General features: G+C 34.4%; 4 protein-coding genes across 9 annotated transcripts; 1 reads left to right on the forward strand and 3 right to left on the reverse strand.

The window, feature by feature from the left end:
- Nucleotides 1-734: 734 nt before the first annotated feature.
- LOC137812242 (phospholipase D delta) lies at nucleotides 735-10,825 on the reverse strand. The gene is made up of 11 exons (XM_068614160.2): nucleotides 10,502-10,825; nucleotides 9,434-10,393; nucleotides 9,003-9,119; nucleotides 8,714-8,908; nucleotides 7,851-8,132; nucleotides 7,695-7,763; nucleotides 7,405-7,555; nucleotides 7,143-7,291; nucleotides 6,830-7,000; nucleotides 1,585-1,782; nucleotides 735-1,381 (listed from the first exon to the last, which is right to left on the reverse strand). Exons 2-11 carry the CDS (start codon nucleotides 10,385-10,387, stop codon nucleotides 1,088-1,090), a joined length of 2,580 nt encoding a protein of 859 aa, XP_068470261.2. The 5' UTR covers nucleotides 10,388-10,393; nucleotides 10,502-10,825; the 3' UTR covers nucleotides 735-1,087.
- A 1,222-nt stretch (nucleotides 10,826-12,047) lies between these two features.
- Nucleotides 12,048-15,534, reverse strand: LOC137812244 (Tetratricopeptide repeat (TPR)-like superfamily protein). Of its 2 annotated transcripts, none has more exons than XM_068614163.2 (4): nucleotides 15,473-15,534; nucleotides 13,415-15,366; nucleotides 13,257-13,290; nucleotides 12,048-12,323 (listed from the first exon to the last, which is right to left on the reverse strand). In XM_068614163.2, exons 1-2 carry the CDS (start codon nucleotides 15,480-15,482, stop codon nucleotides 13,451-13,453), a joined length of 1,926 nt encoding a protein of 641 aa, XP_068470264.1. In that variant the 5' UTR covers nucleotides 15,483-15,534; the 3' UTR covers nucleotides 12,048-12,323; nucleotides 13,257-13,290; nucleotides 13,415-13,450. The 2 variants fall into 2 exon arrangements, with proteins under 2 accessions (XP_068470264.1, XP_068470263.1); XM_068614162.2 differs by having other exon boundaries at nucleotides 13,235-13,290.
- Nucleotides 15,535-15,784: 250 nt separating this feature from the next.
- Nucleotides 15,785-18,431, forward strand: LOC137812245 (protein yippee-like At4g27745). 5 transcript variants are annotated; one of them, XM_068614167.2, is made up of 4 exons: nucleotides 15,785-15,892; nucleotides 16,087-16,115; nucleotides 16,249-16,375; nucleotides 17,895-18,431. In XM_068614167.2, exons 3-4 carry the CDS (start codon nucleotides 16,283-16,285, stop codon nucleotides 18,120-18,122), a joined length of 321 nt encoding a protein of 106 aa, XP_068470268.1. In that variant the 5' UTR covers nucleotides 15,785-15,892; nucleotides 16,087-16,115; nucleotides 16,249-16,282; the 3' UTR covers nucleotides 18,123-18,431. The 5 variants fall into 5 exon arrangements, with proteins under 5 accessions (XP_068470268.1, XP_068470269.1, XP_068470265.1 ...); XM_068614164.1 differs by having other exon boundaries at nucleotides 15,818-15,947; XM_068614166.2 differs by having other exon boundaries at nucleotides 15,841-15,960.
- Nucleotides 18,432-18,612: 181 nt separating this feature from the next.
- Nucleotides 18,613-21,276, reverse strand: LOC137812243 (pentatricopeptide repeat-containing protein At5g16860). The gene has a single exon (XM_068614161.2). It carries the CDS (start codon nucleotides 21,147-21,149, stop codon nucleotides 18,624-18,626), a length of 2,526 nt encoding a protein of 841 aa, XP_068470262.1. The 5' UTR covers nucleotides 21,150-21,276; the 3' UTR covers nucleotides 18,613-18,623.
- Between the last annotated feature and the right edge of the window lie 1,920 nt (nucleotides 21,277-23,196).

Consider the following 23,196-nt stretch of genomic DNA (forward strand, 5'->3'; position numbering starts at 1 on the left):
CAAATAATTGCATATAAATTCATTTAGAGTCTTAATACAAAATAAATTATGCTATACACACGTTTATTTTACATTAACTTTCATTTACTTTTAGTTGTTTGTGAAGCAAAACTAATCATTGCTAGACATTTCAATAATTTCATGATATTATTAACCATTTGAGAGACATATTTATCATTAGTGTCATGAATAATTACATTTATTAATCTTAACTACTGGTAAGAAAAAGTTAATACGATTAACCATCTCTCATGAGTGAACACTCCTTAGAGAATCTTAACTGTATGTTAATAATTACTTTTTACATTTTTCTAAGAAAAAAATATAAAGAAAAAAAAATATTTTACTAAATCATCCACATATAGTCCACACGTACAAATTAATAATTTTATATATCACATTCATTGACTTTTAACAAAATATCAGATAATTTCTGAAATAACAAAATTATCAGATAAAGTTAGTCACTACTAAACATTTCAATAACTTCGTGATAAAATTAATCATTTGTGTTGAGAGACATGATAATAATATAACTGTATTCATTCACAGTTAACTGCTTATGAGACAAAAAGGTAATAAATCATCCTTAAATATTTCTATAATTTCATAACACTAATAGTTACTTTTATTTAGTTAGTGTCACAAATACAATCAATAATAACAATTATATGTAATTAATTACATTGATTTAGTTTTTTGTTCAGTTTATTGTTCTGATACAGATTGATATATACAACAATCATTCATGCCCCTTGTTTACTTATATTTCTGATGAAGAATACAAAAAAGAATGATAGTTGAAGGGCTGTACAAAGAAAGACATCCTCCGACATTTACCAAACTAGCAATCATCTGACCTTAAACATGAAAGCTTTTGGTATGGTTCTGGTGTTGTTTCTTCTGATTGTCAAAGTCTATGATTGGAAAAAGAAGAAAACTAAAAAGGAGGGTCTCCTAAGAGAAAATGTTATGTCTGTCAATCACTAATGAAGTGTGTATTTCACAATCCTAGATGAATATGAGTCATTTATGCACTCACTATCCAATACACAAATTTACATAGAAAGGCTATTAATGTGGTTATTCAGGTGGTTAGTGCATCCGGAAGTGAATTTGGTGATCCAAGAACTTTGCCACCGACATCAGGAAATGACTCAAAATCATCAAGTGCACTCACTTTTCCATCCCTGCTGATCTTAACTGGATACTGCATCAAATGTCCTCTCATGTAATTCCCTTCGTCGGCCACATATATGCCCCAGTTTTGTTTTGCAATTTTGTTCACTTGTCTAACACATTCCAGGCTCTGAGGTTCACCAAAAACATGGTCAAGACCACCAAGGTGCTCAGCCCACAGTGACATTCTGTATCCATACACCTACACCAACACCAACACAATCAATGTAGGAATTGCCAGTTACTGAGAATACAAAACAGGAAATTACATAACCAAGACCTTTACACTTATTTCAATTTATGCTACTAGTCCACTTAAAAGTTTCAGGAGACCCTTATATTAATATGCTCATTTCCTAGTACAACTTTTCTATCTCATTAACAAATGTTGCTGAAGCTTCAAACCTGGCCATGTGGATGGGGTCTATTTTCTGTCCATGTATATTTTGGTTGATAAGCTCCCATAGCTATTTCTGTGTCCCTTGAACCATCTAATGATCTCTGGTTAATATTTGCTGATCCAATAATTACGTAATCGTCATCAACTACCATTCCTTTGGCATGGACATAAATCATAAAACGTCTGAACTTTTTTGCTGCCACCTGATCAAAGAAAGGGAAAATAACAATAAGACATAAAAGGTTTGCAAATGGAGCTCCATGCACCAAATGATTACTTCTCTAAAGGAAGAGTCATCCTATAATGTTGTGACACACTCCATCCATGTCTTTGTTCTTTTTATTTTATATCATTTTCTATATTTCTTCCAATTTTCTCAAAACAAAGCAGGTATTCAGGTGCTACGGAGGCATATTTACTGTCTCAGTGACACAAAAAAGATCATCAAAGCCATATCAGAGTAAGCTGTTAGAAAGGGTAAAATCAGAAGGAAAAATATGAGAAATATAACATTATTTTCTCTTTTAGTTCTTCCTTTCAAGTGTATTTTCCGTCCATTAATAAAGGTTAAGGAATTTGATCCAGAAGACCATCAAATAAACATTTCTGTAATTTATTTTATCATCAACATGCTAGTTGTTAAAGCATTTTATAGCTTGCAATCTTGATTATGTCTACTTTGTGTGCAAGTTACCTTTTAAATTAACTTTTGTACTAATGAGTCATAGATCTAGATATGAACGACAGGACTTTAATCTCTTCACCCCACTAACTTCATTTCTGCTAGACAAGAAGGAGCCAATACTCATTACTCATCAATCATGGCTTATGTATGAAGCTTGTTTTGACTAACATAATAACATCAGAACCTCACATAATACGCCTATTTTCTTCTGGAGTTTAACGATCAAACACTACTAGTGTAAAATGTTTTACACGGTCAACCAATCAAGAGTTACTGGCACTATGATTTTTTATTTATTGTAAAAGTTAACAAACTTACCATATACAGTAGCTTGTAATTAGATTAGAGTTTTAAATAGTCAGTGCATGATCTATTAGTCGCTATATTTATATGCCCTCAAATACCAAGGTTTCCTATTTGATGGGTAAGGGTTAAAACAGAGCATGACCACTGTAATGCTTACAAATAATTAGTTTTAATTTGCTGTAGAGAGAACCCTGAGGATCTCTGTAGCTCCATGCTACAGAAAAAAATCAAATAAATGTTTTCTAAGTTTCCTACTTTACAGAATTAATCAAATCAACAAATATAAAGGAATAAAAGAGGGATATTAATGCTCCCCACTAAATCATATGGCTCTTATCTACTAAATTATATTTTTAGCTATTAATAATTATTGGCTATAAATAGTTTCTGTCACCTATAAAAATTATCAGTAGTTTAATTTTACTACCGTCCAATTCATCAATTCTTTCTTTCACTTTTATATTAGACTTTTTCTTTTCTTTATTCTTAATTCTCTTTATTACTAATAATTTCTCTTCTTTTTGTAGTAAGATAGATTTATTACTCTCAAACTATAGATGCAGCATTATGAACCTATTGATGCAGTGTTTGTTAGAACCTATTCGAGCCGATAAAAAACATAAAAGTGTTTGTTAGAAGTTCTAAGTAATCAGTAAAACTATTGATCCAGCATTATGAACCAAATTGAAATCTTTATATATGACAGTCTTGAAAACAAGCATTGTCTTAAAGAGTGCTTATATACTATTCATATGCTTGTGGGGGTACTCTCTTCAAAGCTAATCTTGATGAGTTTAATTCTATAATTATGGATCTCACAAATGTTGATATTGATGAAGACAAAAGCTGTTTTATTAATTGTATTCTTATCATCCATCTATAAACCTTTCAAAGAAATAATGTTGTATGGTAACAATGACAGATTATCATTTGAATATGTGAAATCAAATTTATTGTCCAAAGAAAACTTTGATCTTCAAAGACTGAACTTGTACACATAGCATTGATCTCAGGAACCACAATCGAAAAAAAAAAACTCACTCAATCTACGTTAAACCAACCAAAGACCAAAGAAAGGAGAAAGAAAAGTAACAAGAGAGCACTGAGATTTGATTCCTAATAGACTCTAAATCGTTTTTGAGAGCGTGGAGAACGGAGGACGCGAGAAACGTGTTGATCTTCTCTCACACGTCCCCTGACATGGGAGACAACTTCAGCTTCTCGAACACGTCCCCTGACATGGGAGACAAGTTCACAGTTTGGGCTACCGGGAGCGACTTGTTGATGTGGGCGAGAAGGTCTGGAACATTGAGCGATAGTAGCTCGCTGACGTCGCAGCAGAACCTGGTTCCAGAGGTCGCAGCAGGACCTGTAGGAACGGAATTGAACCCGTAGTGTAGGCTGGATTGATTGCCAAAGCAGGCGAAGGAGTTGGTAATCGGTTCGCAACCACCGCTCCCTTTCATCTCTAGCAATTTCGATCGGTTTCATGGTCAAGTGTTCGATGAGCCCCTGACCGAAGAACCAGAGGTAGACGTAGGCCTCCCAGGCGAGGAAGTTTTGGCCGTCGAATTTGACGGGACTTACGACGGAAGTGGCGGGAAAGGGGAAGGGTGTGGTTTTAGTGGTGGAGGTATCAGAATCATATGCAGAAGGAGAACAAGAAGAAGAGCCAGAACAAGCAGAACAAGAAGAACACGAAGAAGCCATCTATCCAGATTCCAATTCACAAACACCAAAACTGCTCTTAGACATGCATGCACTCTCTCTCTCTCTATATATATATATACCAAAATATACGCATACGTATATACATACATGAATATCAGATTATAAATACGGAAAATCTATATGATTTCTTGATTTATTTAGTGATTTACCAACCAAATAAATACAAATATTTAGATACACTTTCTTTAACCAGATTTTTTTTTTCTTTTTGTAGATATCTTTTTTTCTTGCATAATAAATGAATAAATTAACTTTTTATCTTTAAATCTTGGTGTAAATTCTAAAATCTTAGATAAAATATTCAAAATTGTCTTTACTCATAGTTATTTATTGTGTTATCTTTTAAATCTTAACTAACTAATATTGTTTATTTAATCTTAACTAGAGTATTTAAAATTATATTTTCTCATAATTAGTTGTTGTGTTATCTTTTAAATCTTAACTAACTAACATTGTTTATTTATTAAAGTTTGATTTTTCTCCAACAACATTAAGTGCTACAAATAAATATTTTTTTGTTTATTCTAATATTCTGAATAATTTAATTGATTATAATTTAACTTCCTGCTTTATTTTGAAGAAGACACTCCAACGCTGAAGTCAGTTAGGGTGTCGGCACTCGGGTGTCAGAGTATTGTAGATAATGACGTACCTGGTTCTTGGAATTTGTACTATTTATATTACCTTAATGGGTCTTTGTTGGTGGGCCGGATTAAGATGTTGATTTATGTTTAGGGTTGTGTTAAACAACCCTTAATTGTGGATTAACTTGTTGACTTGGTCAACTCATGACTCGTCGTCATGGGTCGGCCGGTCACGTCGAGTTTCTGACCGACTCATTGACTCAATCGGTCATTCTAGTACACTTGCCCCTAGGCTTGAGAGTTGGTATAGTCGAAGAGTTTGAGTGTTGGGTCTCGGTCGCTGGTGTGATGATGAGTGAAGTGATTGGAGGCGACGCCTTAGTAGGTGATGTGACGTGCATTTATGAGAGGTTTTTTTTTGGCGCCAAATGACGTGGACCGTTGGATCAAACTTGACGCTTGGACTTCCAAGACGTCTTCAGGCTATAAATAGGGGTGTGAACAGTGACTTCTCACGCTTCTTGATATTCCTTGAGCTGTAATACCTGAACAACTCCGATCGAACTGTGTTGGTGTCTTCGTTCGTCAAAGGTTAGTCATGTCTTCTCATTCTCGTCCCACGTATTCCTCTTTGGCCGCTCCTTCCCCTCTTCCCGAACCTCCCTCGTCTTCGTCTTCTTCATCCACTTCCTCCTCCAACAAAATCCTTTCGGTCGGGGCAATTCAAACTATTGCCCCAGAGATGGAGGAAGTGAGGGGTGATGACGTGGGCAACGTGTCAGACCGGCGAGCCCTCATAGCCCAAGGTGTTTGGGATCGCGTCCGTGTTTCATACGGACCTTGTCCTTATTGTCGTTCGGTCCTTGCTCGCTGGACGACCGTGTATACAAGGAACGGTAATCTACCGAACCCCCCTTCTTCTTCATGTATAGCTGCTTTTTTTCTGACTTGCACGTGTTGCTTCCTTTCGACACGTTTATGGTGGGTGTCCTTCAGGCACTCAACGTGGCGTCGAGTCAGTTGCACCTGAATATGTGGGTGTCCATGTAGACTTTTCGCGTGGTGTCGGTGTACGTCTTTTTGCAATTCTATACCTCTCACTTGTCCGACCTGATTGGCTGACACTCTTTGATCAATCGGGCGGACAATGTCTTGTTGAAAGCCTTCACGACATCATCTTACAAGAACTTTAAAAAAAATTCTTTAAGGTGTTTGTGGAGTCGGCGGATACGTCCCATATACATACGTATATACATACATGCATATGTATGTATATTAGAGTATCAAATTGTAAATAGGGAAAATCAATCATAGATATATGGTTTCTTGATTTATTTAGGAAAAAAAGGAAATAGGTTTCTTATTTTACACAACAAAACAAAAGAACCAACCAAATAAATACAATATAGAATATGTTATTTAGATACACTTTCTTTAACCAGAATTTTTCTTTTTTTTTTCTTTTTCTAGATATGTTTTTTTCTTGCATTATAAATGAATAAATTAAATTACTCCAAAACAGATCGATATTCTTTGCTTCCAGGTTGTAAATTTTATCTTTAAATCTTGGTGTAAATTCTAAAATCTTAGCTATAATATTCAAAATTGTCTTTAGTCATAATTATTTATTGTGTTATCTTTTAAATCTTAATGTTCATTTAATCTTAGCTACAGTTTTTAAAATTATCTTTTAGCATAATTTGATAATTTGTTGTCGTGTTATCTTTTAAATCTTAACTAACTAACATTATTTATTTATTAAAGTTTGAATTTTCTCCAACATTAAGTGCTACAAATAAATATTCTTTTGTTTATTCTCTAATATTCTGAATAATTTGATTGATTAATAAGTGGTATAATTTAGATTGTGATTTAATATATGGAGAGAAAGTGTGCAACCCAAAGATTGGGTTAAGAGAAAAAAAGAAGGGAAGTTTAGCTTACCAAAGCGCGGTTTTCAGATGGATTTGTTGTTGAAGAAATATTAGAGGTTTGGGGTTCTCTCTTTCCAAGGCAGTAAAAATTGAGATAATCTTGTGGATGATACTTATCAGAGAGACCTGCTTTTGCAAGGGCATCAGCTATAATCTTGTACATCATAGACATTGTCTGTCCCTATAGTCAATCAAATTCAAATACAAAGGTTGTAATAATTAACTACCTTTCAGACATCAATCATAGTTTTTATGCCAACACAACAACAAACACACCAAAAATGCACACATCTAGAATACAACAGACTACAAATTGGTCTCACCTGCCAGAACAAGATTTCTTGAACAGCAGCACTTGTTGGAACACCCTCTGGCCACATTGGTATAACTATATATACACAAAAACGTTCATTTACACTGATCTTACCAGCAATTTTCAAAGCCAACTCCATAGGAACCAAGTGGTTTGCACCTGTTGAGATAAGAAATTGACCTTACAGTTGCAGTGCATTTTCAAAAGCTGCAAACATAACATGCAACACAACAGAATTTTGATAAAGATGTGGGAAAACTAAGTTGATCTACCTGCTTTGTTTTTGTATGAAGGCCAATGATAGGAGGAGCCCAAAAAATACTGATTCTCAATATATACAAAGTACTCGGCTGATCTTATTGCTTTTATATAAGCAGTATGGACGCTTTGATCAACTTTCAAATTTTTTCCACACAAAAGATTCTGAACAAAAAGGAAGTTAAGTACTAATTTATCTCAATATAACTTGAATAAACACCCCAATGTGAATTTCATGAAAACAATATGCACTCAAAGTATAAAGGGGAATCACTTTGTCAACATCCTTGCAATATAACCTTACCTGAGCCTTAGCTTTGTCAACATCCTTTGGAAAGCCTTTTACAGATCCAGAATCTATGGACCTAAACACCTGTATTTAAATGCTAGTTCATAATCTTTCTGAACTTATCAGTAAGGATGGTACATGTCATCAGATTCTATCCACATATTTCCATACCTGCACATTCCAACTCTCAGGATCATTTTCATCTGTTACATAAACAGCTTTTTCACCACTGGGGCAAGGAGCAGGTTTGACAATCCATGAAATTCTGTCCAGCCGAAGCAAAGCATCATCATGCCAGTTTGTCACCTTTTTGAGTCTGAAGTCACGCCATTTTTTGGCCTTCCTCCATCTTTGTTCAAAGTTGGTTAATATATCATATGCTGCTGGACCTTCAATTTTGCAATGTAAGTCATGCCATGGTTGCCTTGGGGCACAAGAATTCGAACTTAGTTGCTGCATATAGCACACAATTTGCAATGTAAATTCCTGTGATATTTTTTCCCTTTATTTGGTGCTGATGTGTACATTTTTTTTTCTTTTCTCTTCCACCATCTATGTGATTGACATAATTGATTATTTAAAGTGTACACATTCATACCAAAATGTTTCCATATAATGCAACATGAAGATCAGATGTTAAATGAGTCACCTAATTGCTGTAAGTTTATTATGCATGAACAAGTCAACAGATAAGAAACATGTCACAAAAAATACCACGTTTGAAACTCAAGACACCATGTTCTGAATGACCTTTAAATTTTATGTGATTTCACAAAATTCAGCATATAAAACAACAATAACATAACAAAAGATTCACACCACTTTTAACCCAAAACATTAAACTTTAAGATAATAAAATTTGTGGATTTTCTTCTTTATATATTGTTCAATCTTTTTATTTTTGTTTGAATTCATAAGACTTTGCTGTTTTTCCATGCACTCAAGAAAAGGAAAGTATGCATATAAAGACATTTTGTAAGATTCCCCTGGTACTTTATTCTTTGAATTCTACAGTGTTTACAATAAAAACTTACTTGAAAAGAAGGATTGTGAAAATCATTATGAAAAACTGTATCTAGATCACGAAAAAGCCTATGCTCAGGCGTATCATATCTACCATCACATAGATCCAAACCACCAATAAAAGCTGTTATTTTCCGATTATTCCCAGAACCTAGACTGTCTACAATCACACATTTCTGGTGATGTGTAAAGAGGGTTCCCACAACCTGGACCAAATCATTCAATCAAATTAGTATTGTTTTGAGTTTTAGCTGAAAAGGAAAAAGTACAGTACTACATTCAAATGCAACAACTCCATGCCTGTTGCTTGAAAATACTGAGTTTATTGCTTGCATAACGTGGAGATAGCACACAATGAACAGTGGAATGTTTGAAAAACTTCTTAGTTTCTTCATCATGAGTCTGCATGACACCATCCTGCAATAAAGAAAATACTACAAAGTTGTTATGCAACCATATCTTCATTACAACAATCCATGAAGGAAATATCAAGAGCCTAGCACCTCATTACTCAAAGTTAGTACTTCACAAGGAAGTCTAAGCAAATCCACCACCATAAAGAAGAAACATAACTATCTTTTACTTCAGAACCAAAATAGGACTTTTCTTTGAACAACTTTATGGTATGAAAGCAATATCATGGATTTATTCAGGAAGAAGAAAACACTAACTTCCCTAGAATTTGTTGAGGAAATGAATAGACACCATTATGGTCAGGGTAAAGAGATTACTGTTTTCAAAAGAAACTTGTCATGTGAAGTTCTGTCATCCCAAATCAGCATAACCACTCTGAGTCCTTCTTGTGACTTGTACTTCAACAGTTCTCCAAGTGAAAGCTCTCCCCCTGAAGGTACTGGTTTTGTTGCCTCTCTCACAAGCCTCACAGGGTGGTAAACAGACCATCCTATAATGTATATCATGTGATGAGCTTCCAAAATTGCATGGCATATGTCCTCCCAACATTTACTTTGCTGAAACACTTTTCCACCATCAAGTGGAATTTCAGGTAGCATACCATCTGGTAAATGTGCATCTTGATATAGAGTCACACTCCCTCCTTTTCTGAGAGGGAAATAGGTTTTAGGAATTCCTAAATATGCTGTTCCATCCTCATTCACCCTTTTTTCTGAACGGTTGGCTCCAATTGGCTTATATTGAACAGAAATATGCAATTCAGGATAAGGTTTTAAGCAGTTTCCACACTGACCAATGATAGGAAACCAATCATTGATAGTATTTCCTGAAACTATCTTGTGAACAGGTATCTCCACCACTCCAATGAGTTCAGCTCCAAGAATATCATTATCCTTCACAACGAACTCCAATTTGTGAGCAGGGTGAGCAACAGGCACAATAAATTGCTCATCCCACAAAGGGTTCTCACAGTTAGGAATCACTCTAGTTCGAGCCACGGTTGCCCCAGATATGCATACTGAAACATAAGGGTCGCTTGTTATCATCTTATCTTTTCCAGAGTGTGACTTTAGTCCTTTCATGAATGGAGGATGGCACATGTTGCCCATAGTCATACATTTTCTAACTGCTTCAGAAGATAAATCTAAATTTGGAAGAGACTTGGCTTCAATTATCAACAGATCCAAGTCCCCATGTAAGAAAACCGCTTCATTATGCCCTTCAGGCTCCCTGGGTGGAGTAGGGCCTTGGGGAATGCCACGAGAATCCATTCCAACCTGAGAATTCAAAGATGCATCTTTTCTAAATTTAACACTTCTAAAATCCAAATTCTAGATGCAAAAGCCTTATGGAAAATGATTTAAAAAATGTAACATGTCTATCACCTTAAGATCCTTTTAGTTATCTCATGTCTTCATCTTTTAGTCCTAAGGAAAACATGCATGAAGCCATTTTCAACCTGTTTCTTCAACAAGTTCTTAGGTTCCAGTCTCTTCAACAAAAGAAGAAGAAGAATGATCACATGGAGAAGAAGCCAACAACAGGAAAAAGAAAATAAAACAGGAAAAAGAAATGAAATTTGGGTGTATATGGATTCCTGTAACAGTATTGCAATTGAGAGCATGGTCCAACACCACTTCCACAAGCCGAAAATGGTGGCAAATTTCATGGATTCCAGAATTGGCAAATTCCAAACCAAAACCATGCATGGAAGAAAACAATTACAAAATTTATAAAATAAATATCAAAACTGAAATAGATTGGTCATGTGTCACTTTCTTTAATGACAAAAAAAAAAAACCCTCAATTACTTTTCTCCATTTATTTACGTAAATAAAATATTTTACTATTCATTCATGTTCAGAAATCTGTTTTGGGAACCAATTTCTCAGCATATTTTTTTATTTTCTTTTTAAAACCCTTTTGAGAAATACATTATTTTTAAAGAAATTATTTTGACTTTGATTTTAACAATTATTTTAGTTTTTTTTTAAAATTCGTTTCTCAATATAAAAAATAATCAAAAATTGATTTTTTAATCATTTGGAAAATTAAATATTTTTTAAATAAAATTGAGGGCGTGGTTATAAAATTAGAACAAACAATTATTTAGAATTGAAATATAAAATAATTTTAGTTTAATTAAAAAATATTTTTTTGTAATTAATAAAAATCCTGTTTAAATAACATATAAGGATTTTAAATAATTATAAATAATTTTGGATTTATAATATAACCAATGTGACATTAATATATTAATTTAAAAAAAAATCATAATTTGTTATGAAAAAGAATAAAATCATTCTTAAGAACTTTTGTTTTAAAAAATTATAATGAGTTTAAATTATATATATGTGGAGTAGATGGTTATAGTTCTTTAATTGTTAATTTATACAAATAGATAAACTAATTAACCTAATTATATATTTTATTTATTTGAAATAATATTGAATTAAAAAAGTTTTGACATTAGCGTAGATCAATATATATATACAAAAGAATAAAAATAATATCACGACTTGACTGAATTAAATAGAATTTGTATAGTATTAAAAGAATAAGTTTATGGTTGATGGCTTGAACTTTCCTTTTAGGAAGACTTTTTTTCAATGATATGAATTACTATGAACATCTTTTAGGATATTGATGTTGGACCATATTGATCATAGATAAATTTGTATGATTTTTTTTCTCTTTTATTTGAGATTATTTGAGGTTCATTACATTATGGCTAATAGTCTTTATCACATAGTTTGTCAAATACACCATGACTAATAGTCTTTATTACATAACTTGTCCTAATAGTCTTCATGACATAACTTGTGGAATAATAATCTTATATATGTTTTGGAGACGAATTGTTTATAACATGTGTAATCATGGTGAACACATTTCTAAACACGAAATATTTTTAAATGGACCAATAAGTTTGTTGAGTAATACTGAGAATAACCCAAAATTAATGCCTCAGAATTCAGATTACAATAATTAATAAGAGTGCAGATTATTCTCTCAACCAAATAAGCTTTTGTTATTATCTACAGAGGCTACAATCTGCATACTGAAAAATTACACAATCAAAGTGCAGTGCATGACTTAAATGCCCCAATGAAGAAGCTGAGGAGGCAAACTAAGCAGAAGAGCTTACTTCTCTTCATTCTCGGGCCTTAACAGCCCACATTGATCAAAATTGGTAGCCTGATTAACCTGTAATAAATAGAAGAACATAAAAGTTGTTCAAAATAAGATATACAAAATTGCATTACACATTGTATTGATCGGAACAAGACAACAACCTTACAAAATGCTGGGTAATGTTAATATGCTGCAGTTTCACATTAATTGCAACATTATAGTTACTAGTTAGAGTAAGTTCATCTTATTTATGTAAACTTTTCAGAGATTATCCACTGGGATATGCAATTTTGCTTATGCATTTATCTAAAGTAGTATTCAGGGGATTTATAGAGAAATTTAGCGTTTGAAATGAGAGAAATTATGTCTACAATTCTCAGATAAAACAACTTAGGCCTCCTCAAAATTTCAGATGCTGGAATTCAATAAATCCTGGTTTTAACTTTTGTGGCATAAACAGTATTAATTTATTTATTTCACAATTTCATATACTTGTCTTGGATTCTTCCACTAAAACCTCACTGCAACCTTATTTTTGCCACTCAACTGGGCATTAGTCAAATCAGTTAATTTTCACAGCAAATGTACGTTATGTAGCAGCATGTTGGATCTCATAGGACATATCTTACAACGAGAGTAAAAGGGTGTACATGCACTGCTACTTATGAAATAATGATTGTTCACACGTCAGAACCATCTATAGTTTTCAAGGTCTACTTGAATGTTTAATGCACATGATAGAGTTTTGACTTTGGACATTTAAAGCTTTCAAGGTAAGAAATAATGCAAAAGGAAACCTGGATGGTTCAAATTCCTCACTTTGAATCAGGCAATCACTTATGTTCTATGATTGGAGGCAAGGAAAGGTGCTAGAGTTTGGCTTGGTACATTTGAAACAGCTAAACACTATATAGTATATAAGAGTATTTTTCCGGCCAAACAAGGAGAAGAAAAAAAACTAGAATGCAACTAATGTTGCTTACTTGGCCTTAGACTCTTATCTACCTTTCAAAAAAACTCCGCAACTTGGCTTGCATATCTGCACCACAGGCAAAACAAAAAATTACATTGCATTAAGAATCAGAACTTCCCTTATAAAAAAAAAAATCATTTCCTTTTATGATTAGGTGATTATATTTGAACAAAAAACTATCCCATGATACCTGTCTACGATTAGGTGATATTGATAATAGTTGGCACTACCAGTAGTCCCCACACGAGCAGGATCCATCACGAATATGATGAAACCGATTGGTGTCTCTCACTACGATTTCCCTCTTAACCACCAATGACACATATTTTATAGCTGAGTGGCAATCACCACAAACCCTAATATTCTTCATTATGCGTATAATTGATCCAGGAGGAGTATTCAGAAGGGCAAATGCAAGAGCCAGCTTCTCACTATGATACTGTAAATTTAATTCCTTCTCTTGTTGGTCTACAAACAGATGCACATGACTAGTGTCAGGAACATAGCCAATCTCCTTAATTTTCTGATTTAGCTCCTCCCACATTTTATGGATCTTATCTTTCTGTGGATGAGCAAGGTCATTTGCCACAAACACATGAACAGAATTTTCAATCTCAACCCAGCTACATGCTGGTTCCTTCTTCAGTCCACTATTTTTCATTATCTTTCTGACTTTTGCAACGTCCTCCCACCTCCCAGCAGAGGCATAAATATTGGCGAGTAACGTATGTGTCCCTGGATAAGAAGGATCAAGCTCAAAAACCCGCTGGGCAGCATATGCACCCATTTCGGTGTTTTTATGCATCTTGCAAGCACCAAGCAGAGCACCCCAGATAGCCCCAGTGGGCTCAATTGGCATTTCTTCTATGAAACTCTTTGCCTGATCAAGAAGACCAGCTCGACCAAGAAGATCAACAATTGTCGCATAGTGTGAGACTTCTGGTTCGATATGGTATTTTCTCATCAATCCAAAATAATGTTTACCCTCGTCCAAAAGTCTAGCACGGCTACATGCAGTAAGAACGGAGAGGAATGTTATATCATTGGGCACAATCCCAAACCTTATCATTTCTTCAAAATGCTGCACTGCTTCCCTCCCAAGCCCATGCTGGGCATACCCTATCAGCATGGAATTGCAAGAAACAACATCAATTTTCCCCAACTTGCCAAAAACCTTCTCTGCATCCCAAATGCTACCCGACTTTGTATACATGTGAAGTAGGGTGTTCCCCACATAACCAACCAACTTCCTACCCGATTTCATCAAATGCGCATGAAGCCATTTCCCTTGCTCCAAACACCCCATACTCGAACAAGAACACAAAAGTGCCGAATAAGTAAACTCAGTTGGCCTATAACCTTCCCTTTGCATCCTCACAAACATAGCCAAAGCCTCCTCTCCTTCACCCTTCCTAGCATAACCTGTTATCAAAGCATTCCAAGAAACCTCATTCTTACAACCCAACTCATCAAAAACCGACCTTGCCTCCCCTAAGTAGCCACACCTAGCATACATATCCACGAGGGAACTCCCCACAAACACATTAGAGTAACATCCATACTTCCAACAACAAGCATGAATCTGCCTCCCATAACCATAACTTGCTATAAATCCACAACATTTCACCAAGCTCGACAATGTGAACTCATTCGGCCTCGCACCCTCCCGGAGCATCTTGGGAAACAACACAAGTGCGTCATTGGCGCTTTCATTCTGAGCATACCCAGTGATCATGGAGGTCCAAGTGACCATATCCCTGCACGGCATTTCATCAAACATGCGGCGCGCGTCTTCCAAACTGCCACACCTCGCGTACATAAAGAGAACGGAGTTCTGAATAACGAGGTCATTCTTGAACTCTGAATTGAGAATGTGGAAATGCACTAGTTTTCCTTCTCTGAGCTTCCCCAACTGGGTGCACTTCTTTAGCAACGTGTTGTACAAGCTTCTGTCCGGTTTGAGCGAACCGCACTGGATGAGGTCCAGAACATGTAGACCGAATTCGGAGTTGTTCAGACTCCGTCTCAGAATGTTCCTGTCGTCTATAACGCGTGATGAAATGTCTGAATCTGATACCGTCGCTGTAACTGCAGATTGCCACAATGTGCGACACCCACCCAAATGTCGTTTTATAGATTTATCTGCACTTCCAATAAAAAAAAACTTAACTTAGAAAACAAAAATAAACCTGCAATGGATAAATTAAAATGGAGCAACTTTTGAAAACCCAAAAAAAAAAAGTTTCACATTGGATCATCCCTTCCTCAAATCTCGATCCTAATTGGGATCAAAACTCACTAATATTTGAAACTTAAAAACTGAGTAATTCTAAATAAAAAAACAATTTTTTGAAAAATATACTTATATTTCCCAAACTTTTGCCTCTTTTTGTAAATAAATGTTTTAAAAATTTAATTTTGTACACGTGGGAGTTTGGTCCTCATAAAAATTTAATTGTATATTTAGTCTTCTTGTTTTATAAAATTGAACAATTCATGTCCACACATATCAAATCTATAATAAAAATGTTGATGCCTCTATAACTAATAATAATGTTACTTGATATATTAATGTATTAATTTTTGAAAAATTGAAAGACCAAACATATTATTATATTTTTATATGAACAAAAATCAGATTGGGATTCATTCTTCATAGAAATTCAAGGCAAGGGCTGCAACCTCTGTCACCTTTGTGGGGACTCAATGATGAATGAAATTGGGTTTATATTCTTAGTTAGTCTTGTTTTTCTGTATTCAGGATATTATTATGCATAGTGTTGCCGTTTCATTTCACTGTTGTGCCAAACTTTTCTTTTTCTCAGAATTTGCGATTGATTCTGGCTTAATGTATTGTTGCAGATCTTTGGGTCATCTTTTGGGGGTTGCAGGTAAAGAAATATCGTTACTTTCCAACTAACGCCCCACTTTTTTTCCCTTGTTGTTGCAGATCTAAACCACTTGTGTGTTCTTCTCACTCTTGCATAGCTGAGATTTTTAGTTTTGCTGTTTTTATGTTTTCAGATAAACGAGGTGTTTAGTTTGCAATTGTTGACAAATGGGGGAAACGATAGGGCCTCGTTTATACTGCTGTTGTAATTGTAGGAACCAAGTCTCCCTCCATGATGATATAATTGCTAAAACCTTTCAGGTTGGGATATTTTTTTCCTGTTTCTTTATCAAACTTTTATAAATTTGTGGACATTATTCTTGTGTTTTCTTCAGAAGAGATGAAATTTACATATGCTTTCTCTCCTGGGTAGTTGGTTTGTTTTCAGTGCTAATAAAATGGTCCTTTGTAAATCTCCTCCTGTATTGTGCTTTCTTTTAGGTTGTTTTTCATTTGAAGAAGGTAAACTGGTGGCAGGGGTAAGATCATGATCATATTGTTTTGTGTTAGATTTCTAATACTTAAGGTGAAAAGAAGAGGTAGAGAAAGAGGAAAAGTAGAGTGCAGTGTTATCAATGTCGGAGGGCAAAAATTCTCTCATATTAAAACATGCCATTGCTGTCTATGGTACTGCCATAGTGAGTTCCCCTTCATGGATTGGCTATGCAGTTGGCAAAAGTCCAACATGGTGGCTATGGTTTCGCCTTTTAACAACAATAATAGAGACAAACTAATAGATGTGATGTGACTTTTAACAACAATAATAGAGATAAACTAATAGATGTGATGTGATAAAGTAGTAGGAAAAGAGCTTAGAGGTGAGTATGTTAGAAATGAGAAAGTAGAAAGAAATAATGAATCAGATATAAGATCATATATATATAAATACTTATAAACTTAATCTTATAAGTGAATTTTATAAGGTTGAATTAGTATAAATCCACCTAATAAGAAGATAAATGATTATAATTTTTATTTTGTTAAAGAAAAAAACTGTAGAAGTTAAGAGTAATGGTGAGGTACCTGCGACCACATGTTGTGGGACGATATATTTAACAAGGAATTTTACATGTTCAATCCCCAATATGTATATCCGTTGGGTAAGCTGCAATCACAATATGGTGAATAAAATGAATCTTTGGCTCGGTAGCCTAGAGAATATAGTTGAAGTTAAGGTCTGCAAATGAAGGAAAACAGTGTAAGTTTGTTTTGATGTGTGGCTGGATCCAAAAAGCCAAGAATGTACATTTCTCAGAGGTAGTTTTTTGTAGTGTTTTTAGGGAGATTGCCCATGTATATGAAGACATTTTAAGCACCTTTTAAAGTTCCTTAAAACAAACTCATTTTGGCATACAGGAATATGTTTATGGTTAACTTCACCCTACATGCTAGCATGTACTAGGAACTTATGTAACAAGCGATTGATTAAGAATGAACTTTTTTTCATAAGTTAAAGCTAACGTACCAGTTAAGAACAGTTTTTTAGAGAAGCTAATATGAAAAAAGTTCTACAAAAGTAGTTTATGTAGAAGTTAGTTTTATAGTATGGAAATTTTATTTAATTTTTCTTTCTTATTTTATGTTTTGATTAATTTATATTTTATATTATGATTATAATTTGTAAAATTTGTTGTATCCATGTTTCCAGTGTTATATAATATGATATATGTGCTTCCCAGCTTTATGTGTTCTTTGACAATGGGATTTTGGTAGATGAAACTTGTGTAAGTTTTCCTGTATCCTTTAACTGACAGTCCTTTCATACTGTTTTTTTGAGTAGGGAAGGTATGGTCGAGGTTTTCTGTTCTCCCATGCAATGAATATTGTGGTAGGGCCAAAAGAAGACAGACACCTCATGACTGGCCTCCACACTGTTGCTGATGTTTACTGTGGAGACTGCCATGAGGTGTTGGGTTGGAAATATGAAAAAGCTTATGAAGCATCACAAAAGTACAAGGAAGGAAAATTCATACTTGAAAAATCCAAAATTGGAATGGAGAACTGGTAGCATTGACTTATGATTTTCCTTAATATATCAGGTCCAATCATCATGATACTTGTACACTGGTATTGTTAAGATGTACACGGGGAGTCTTATCTTACCTGTCTAAAATTTGTCATTGTTTCTTCAATTTCATTGTTATCTGGTGGTGACCAGAAGTGATGTTAAGATAAGATGTTTATTCCTTGTCCATAAAATTGTATATTAGATATAGTAAATCAACTTGTATTTAGAGGTGGACATGCATATAATTCTAAGTTTGTACAATGTCCCGAATCAGTGGATAAGACCACAATAAACTTTTGTACTATTTAATGTTTGACTCTAACCAGATAATTTACTATAGAATATAGATGCTGCCCAATCCTATGTTTGAGGTGGATTAGGATATTATATATGTGTGTGGAAATGATAACACAACCCTTTTATATTATCATTAATATATAAATTAAATAACCCTTTTGTTATCAATTAATTATGAACAGGTATAAATAACTATTTGCTAAGTTATAAATGATTTATATGCTTCATTCTAATTAAATTAGTTAAACTGTTCAGAATAGAATATATGTCGTCTGTTCTTTTATGAGTCTTATCACTAGCAACGAACACATGAATCCCATCTCTATCTTCAATCCAACTGCACCCTGGACTCTTTTTCATTCCCATATCTTTCATTGATTGTCTAGTTTGAGCAAGATAATGCCATTTCCCCACAGAAGCATACAAGTTTGCCAACATCACATAGTTTCCAGGATTATTCGGCTCCAATTCTATGAGCTTTTCTGCTGCTATTTCACCCAAGGTAACTTCATTGTGAATAAAACAACCCCCAAGCAGAGCATTCCAGGTCACTGCATCGGCTTCCATTGGAAGGTTCTTTATAAGTTCATATGCTTCGTAGAGCTTGCTTGCACGACTCAACAGATCAACCATACATGTATAATGCTTCAATGAGGGCACCACACTGTAAGTTGCCATCAAATCAAAGCATTCACGACCAATCTCCAATGATCCAGCATGAACACATGAAGAAAGAACTGCTAGAAAAGTCACATGGTCCGGTCTTACTTTGCCAGCTAACACTCTGTGAAAAAGAGCAATTCCTTCATCCCCGTATCCATGCATGGCATATGCCGTGATCATAGCATTGTGGGACACCAAATTCGGATCTGATATCCTGTTATATACACGATAACATCGCTTAACATCCCCACATTTTGCATACATATCCACTAAGGCTGCTCCAATGTGAACATCTGAGTCGTGCCCGGCTCTTATGGAATATGCATGAACCTGCTTTCCTCGTTGAATTGTAGCCAACTTAGAGCATGCAGCTAAAATCATTCCAACTGTGTATATGTCGGGCCTAAAATTTGCAATCTGCATTTCAGTGAACAATTGCATTGCCGAGTCACACCGTTTATTTTCCACATAACCAGCTATAATACCATTCCATGTATATACATTTGGTTCAAAACCATCTCTTTTCATTTTCTGGAGAAGTTCTCCAATCTTTTCAGTTTGATCGGAGCGGGCATAGCCTGAAATCAAAGCATTCCATGTTGGAAGATCACTTTCACTTACATCATCAAATGCCCTTTGAGCAGCCACTATGTCCTGGCATTTAGAGTACATTTCTACCAAAGCTCCACCAACAAAACTGTTGAACTGCAGACCTTTGACTATTGCATGTGAATGTATCTCTTTTCCTCGTTGAATAGAAGCCATGTCAGCACAGCCAGCAAGGACACTTCCTAGAGTGAAAGAATCAGGTTCAATTCCTACCCCCATCAAATCTCTAAACAAGCTAAAAGCTTCATCAAACAGAGAATAGGCCACATACCCTGATATCATAGAATTCCATGATATTCTGTCCCTTTCTACACCTTTTTTCTCCATCTGATCAAACAACTCCTTGGCCCTAAAGACATTGCCATTCTCCCAGTAACCAGCTATCATTGCATTGTAAGATGCAGCACATTTCCTTGAAAATCTGGAAAACATTTTGAAGGCACTTTTCATATCACCGCACCTTCTATACATATCCACTAACCCATTCACAACAAAAGTATTAGCGAAAAATTCATGTCTAACAACATAGCCATGCAGTTCCTTCCCAAGGTGTAGACATTGCATCCTCCCGCAAGCCGGAAGAACGCTCGCCAGGGTTTGAGCATTCGGTCTCATCCCTGCTTCTAACACCATTCTAGCAAGCAGTTTAACTGACTCAACATAGTAACCGTTTTGTGCGAATCCACCAATCACCACGCTCCAAGAAACAAGATTAGGTGCTAAACCACACTCACCCGCAGTCATATTTTGCAAGAGATCCAACGCCTCGTATACCAGTCCATTAGCAACACGAGCAGTGATCAAAGCATTCCAAGAGACACAATCCTTTTGGGGCATTCCTTCTAGAACTTTCTTGGCCTCATCTAAGCTCCCACATTTACCATACATGTCTATCAAAGCATTGCCAACGTAAATATTCTTAACAAACTCATATTTCAACGCCATCCCATGCATTTGCCTACCCAGCTCCACAGCACAAAGCCCACAACAGATCTTCAACAGCACAGGGAACACAAAAAATTCCAATCCCACTGCTTCATACAGCAATTGTTCAAAGAGCAATAACGCTTCCTCAAAGAACCCCATTTCAACGTGGACACGCAGGAGGGCGGCCCATGAGTGCAAATTTCTAAAGGGCATTGTGTCGAACAGGTGGCATGCGTTCTGGAAAGAGCAGAGTCTAGCGTACATCTGGAGCAACTTGGTGGTAACAAACTCGTGGGCTTGAAAACCTGATTTTATGGAGTGGGCGTGAAGCTGTTTTCCGAAGGTGAGGGACCCACAAGTGTCGAGAATGGAAGCATAGGTGGTGGAACTCGGTGGGTGCTGGTAAAGTTTGGATTTTGGGATTAAGGAGTGAGGAAGAGAGAGGCTTGGTGGGTTGGTAGAAGAGGCAAGTGATGGGAATTGAGTGAGGGGTGGTGAGGGAGTGGGGGCTTTCCAAACCAAACTCTGCATCTTCAAAACACAAACAATGGAACACAACACACCATAAATACTATTAAGATTACAATATTAATTTTCTCTCAAGTCTCATGATGAACTTTCAAATCTCACATTAAAAATAACCGTTAAGTTCAATTTCTTATACGTAAAACAAAATTGTCTTATTATTTTAAGTACACTAATACATGAAATCACTTACTTTCTAGTAGGAGGAATAATAGAGAAAGTTTGGACAGTGAACATGACTCTCCTATATATATATATAAATACAAGTTTCAAAATTTATCATTATATAATCTCGAATGATAACCAAATTAAAGATGACTTCAACATAATAATCAACTTCATTAGTCTACACTTGATTCAATCGAAATATTTTATAGATTTGTAAAGATTTGATTTATGTAATGATAATGTTGTTTTCTCAAGATTTAGTTATATTTAACTTCAATAGAGATATTTTTTCTTCTAAAAATATTTAAAATTAAGATTAATTGGATTTTGTAAAGTTTTGCTTTAGTAGAAGATAGACAGATTGTTGTACTTAGCAATAATATGGGCATAATTGATTTTGCATCTATGCCTAAGATGGTTTTTAATCTCAAAATAGACTTATTTATGTTAAGATGTATACATTTTATTTCAATGATAAGATTTTAACAAAATAAACTATATGACAAATTATGTTAAGTATCAAATGAAAATCTTGGTAATATATATTATGAGAGAAATTTCTACAACAATTAGATAAATGTTGATGAAGATTCATCTTACGATGTTAGGCATTTCTTTAGTTGAAATAATAATTAGTTAAACTTAAACTTTAAACTCAATTACTTCTTAAAAAAACACTACTAGAAAATTATTAAATAAAAATTAATTTTAGATAGTAAAAATAATTTGATTAAAATATTAGAGAAAAAACAAAAAAATATTTATTTGTAGCACTTAATGTTGGAGAAAATTCAAACTTTAATAAATAAATAATGTTAGTTAGTTAAGATTTAAAATATAACACAAGAACTAATTATGACAAAAGATAATTTTAAATAGTGTAGCTAAGATTAAATAAAAAATATTTAGTTAGTTAAGATTTAAAAGATAACACAATAAATAATTATGACTAATTTTTTTTTTTGAATATTCTATCTAAGATTTTAGAATTTACACCTAGATTTAAAGATAAAAATTTAATTTATTCATTTATTATGCAAGAAAAAAAGATATCTAGAAAAAGAAAAAAAAGGAAAAATTCTGGTTAAAGAAAGTGTATCTAAATATTTGTATTTATTTGGTTGGTAAATCCTTTTTTCCCTAAATAAATCTTAATTTCTTATTTGCTTAATTTATCTGTCAATCTTTTGCCTAGTTCTTTTTGTTTTGTCACATGACAGCATGGACGAGGATGAACTTTATCACTATATCAGTAAAATCGTGATACAATGTCATCATCATTCGATACATTTAAAAGTATCATGTTCGTCAATTTTATAAATCATTTAAAAATTGGATACATTTAAAAATCATTGGTACATATGAAAACTATATAAATAAATAAATTGGTGATCATAAAGAAGCTTCAAGCCTTCAGCACATCAACAGTTTTGTAAGTTAGTCTCAGACAGAAAAGGAAAACAGCAAAAATCGGCACATCGAGATTCTCAACTGTTTAATTTAGTTGTCAATCTTTTGTCTCCTTCCTTTTGTTTAGGAATTACACTGATCACCACATACTGCATCGTGGATGTTTATCTATTCTACTCACAATTTCAGTTTTTCATTTTCTGTGCACTGGTAAACATAATATGATGATAACACATGTCTCTGTTTTGAAATCAACAGAAACACACAACAACTGGCTCAAGGGTATATTGGCTAATGAATCTTTTCAAGTATAAACTACTAAGAGAATTTAATGAACCATCAATATCGTTATCATGGTGATTGCTGACTATTTTACTTCTTTATTTACTTTCAGGTTCCCATAGCTGTAGGAATGAGTTCATATGAGGCTGTGCGTCTATACAAAGGAAAGAGAATCATAGCATCCAAGGGAGAT

This window comes from Phaseolus vulgaris, chromosome 2 (genome assembly GCF_051622355.1).
Source record: "Phaseolus vulgaris cultivar YP4 chromosome 2, ASM5162235v1, whole genome shotgun sequence".
In the NCBI taxonomy this organism is placed as follows: Eukaryota; Viridiplantae; Streptophyta; class Magnoliopsida; order Fabales; family Fabaceae; genus Phaseolus; species Phaseolus vulgaris.

Excerpts from the sequence above, each read along its gene's own strand:
- LOC137812243 (XM_068614161.2), bottom strand. The coding sequence starts at position 21,149 with ATGCAGAGTTTGGTTTGGAAAGCCCCCACTCCCTCACCACCCCTCACT.
- LOC137812242 (XM_068614160.2), bottom strand. The coding sequence starts at position 10,387 with ATGGATTCTCGTGGCATTCCCCAAGGCCCTACTCCACCCAGGGAGCCT. Across the intron at positions 9,120-9,433 it reads ACAAGTTTCTTTTGAAAACA|GATGGTGTCATGCAGACTCA; the intron begins GTAATCTCTTTA and ends TCTTTATTGCAG. Across the intron at positions 1,382-1,584 it reads GACCCCATCCACATGGCCAG|GTGTATGGATACAGAATGTC; the intron begins GTTTGAAGCTTC and ends GTGTTGGTGTAG.
- LOC137812245 (XM_068614167.2), top strand. The coding sequence starts at position 16,283 with ATGGGGGAAACGATAGGGCCTCGTTTATACTGCTGTTGTAATTGTAGG. Across the intron at positions 16,376-17,894 it reads TAATTGCTAAAACCTTTCAG|GGAAGGTATGGTCGAGGTTT; the intron begins GTTGGGATATTT and ends TTTTTTGAGTAG.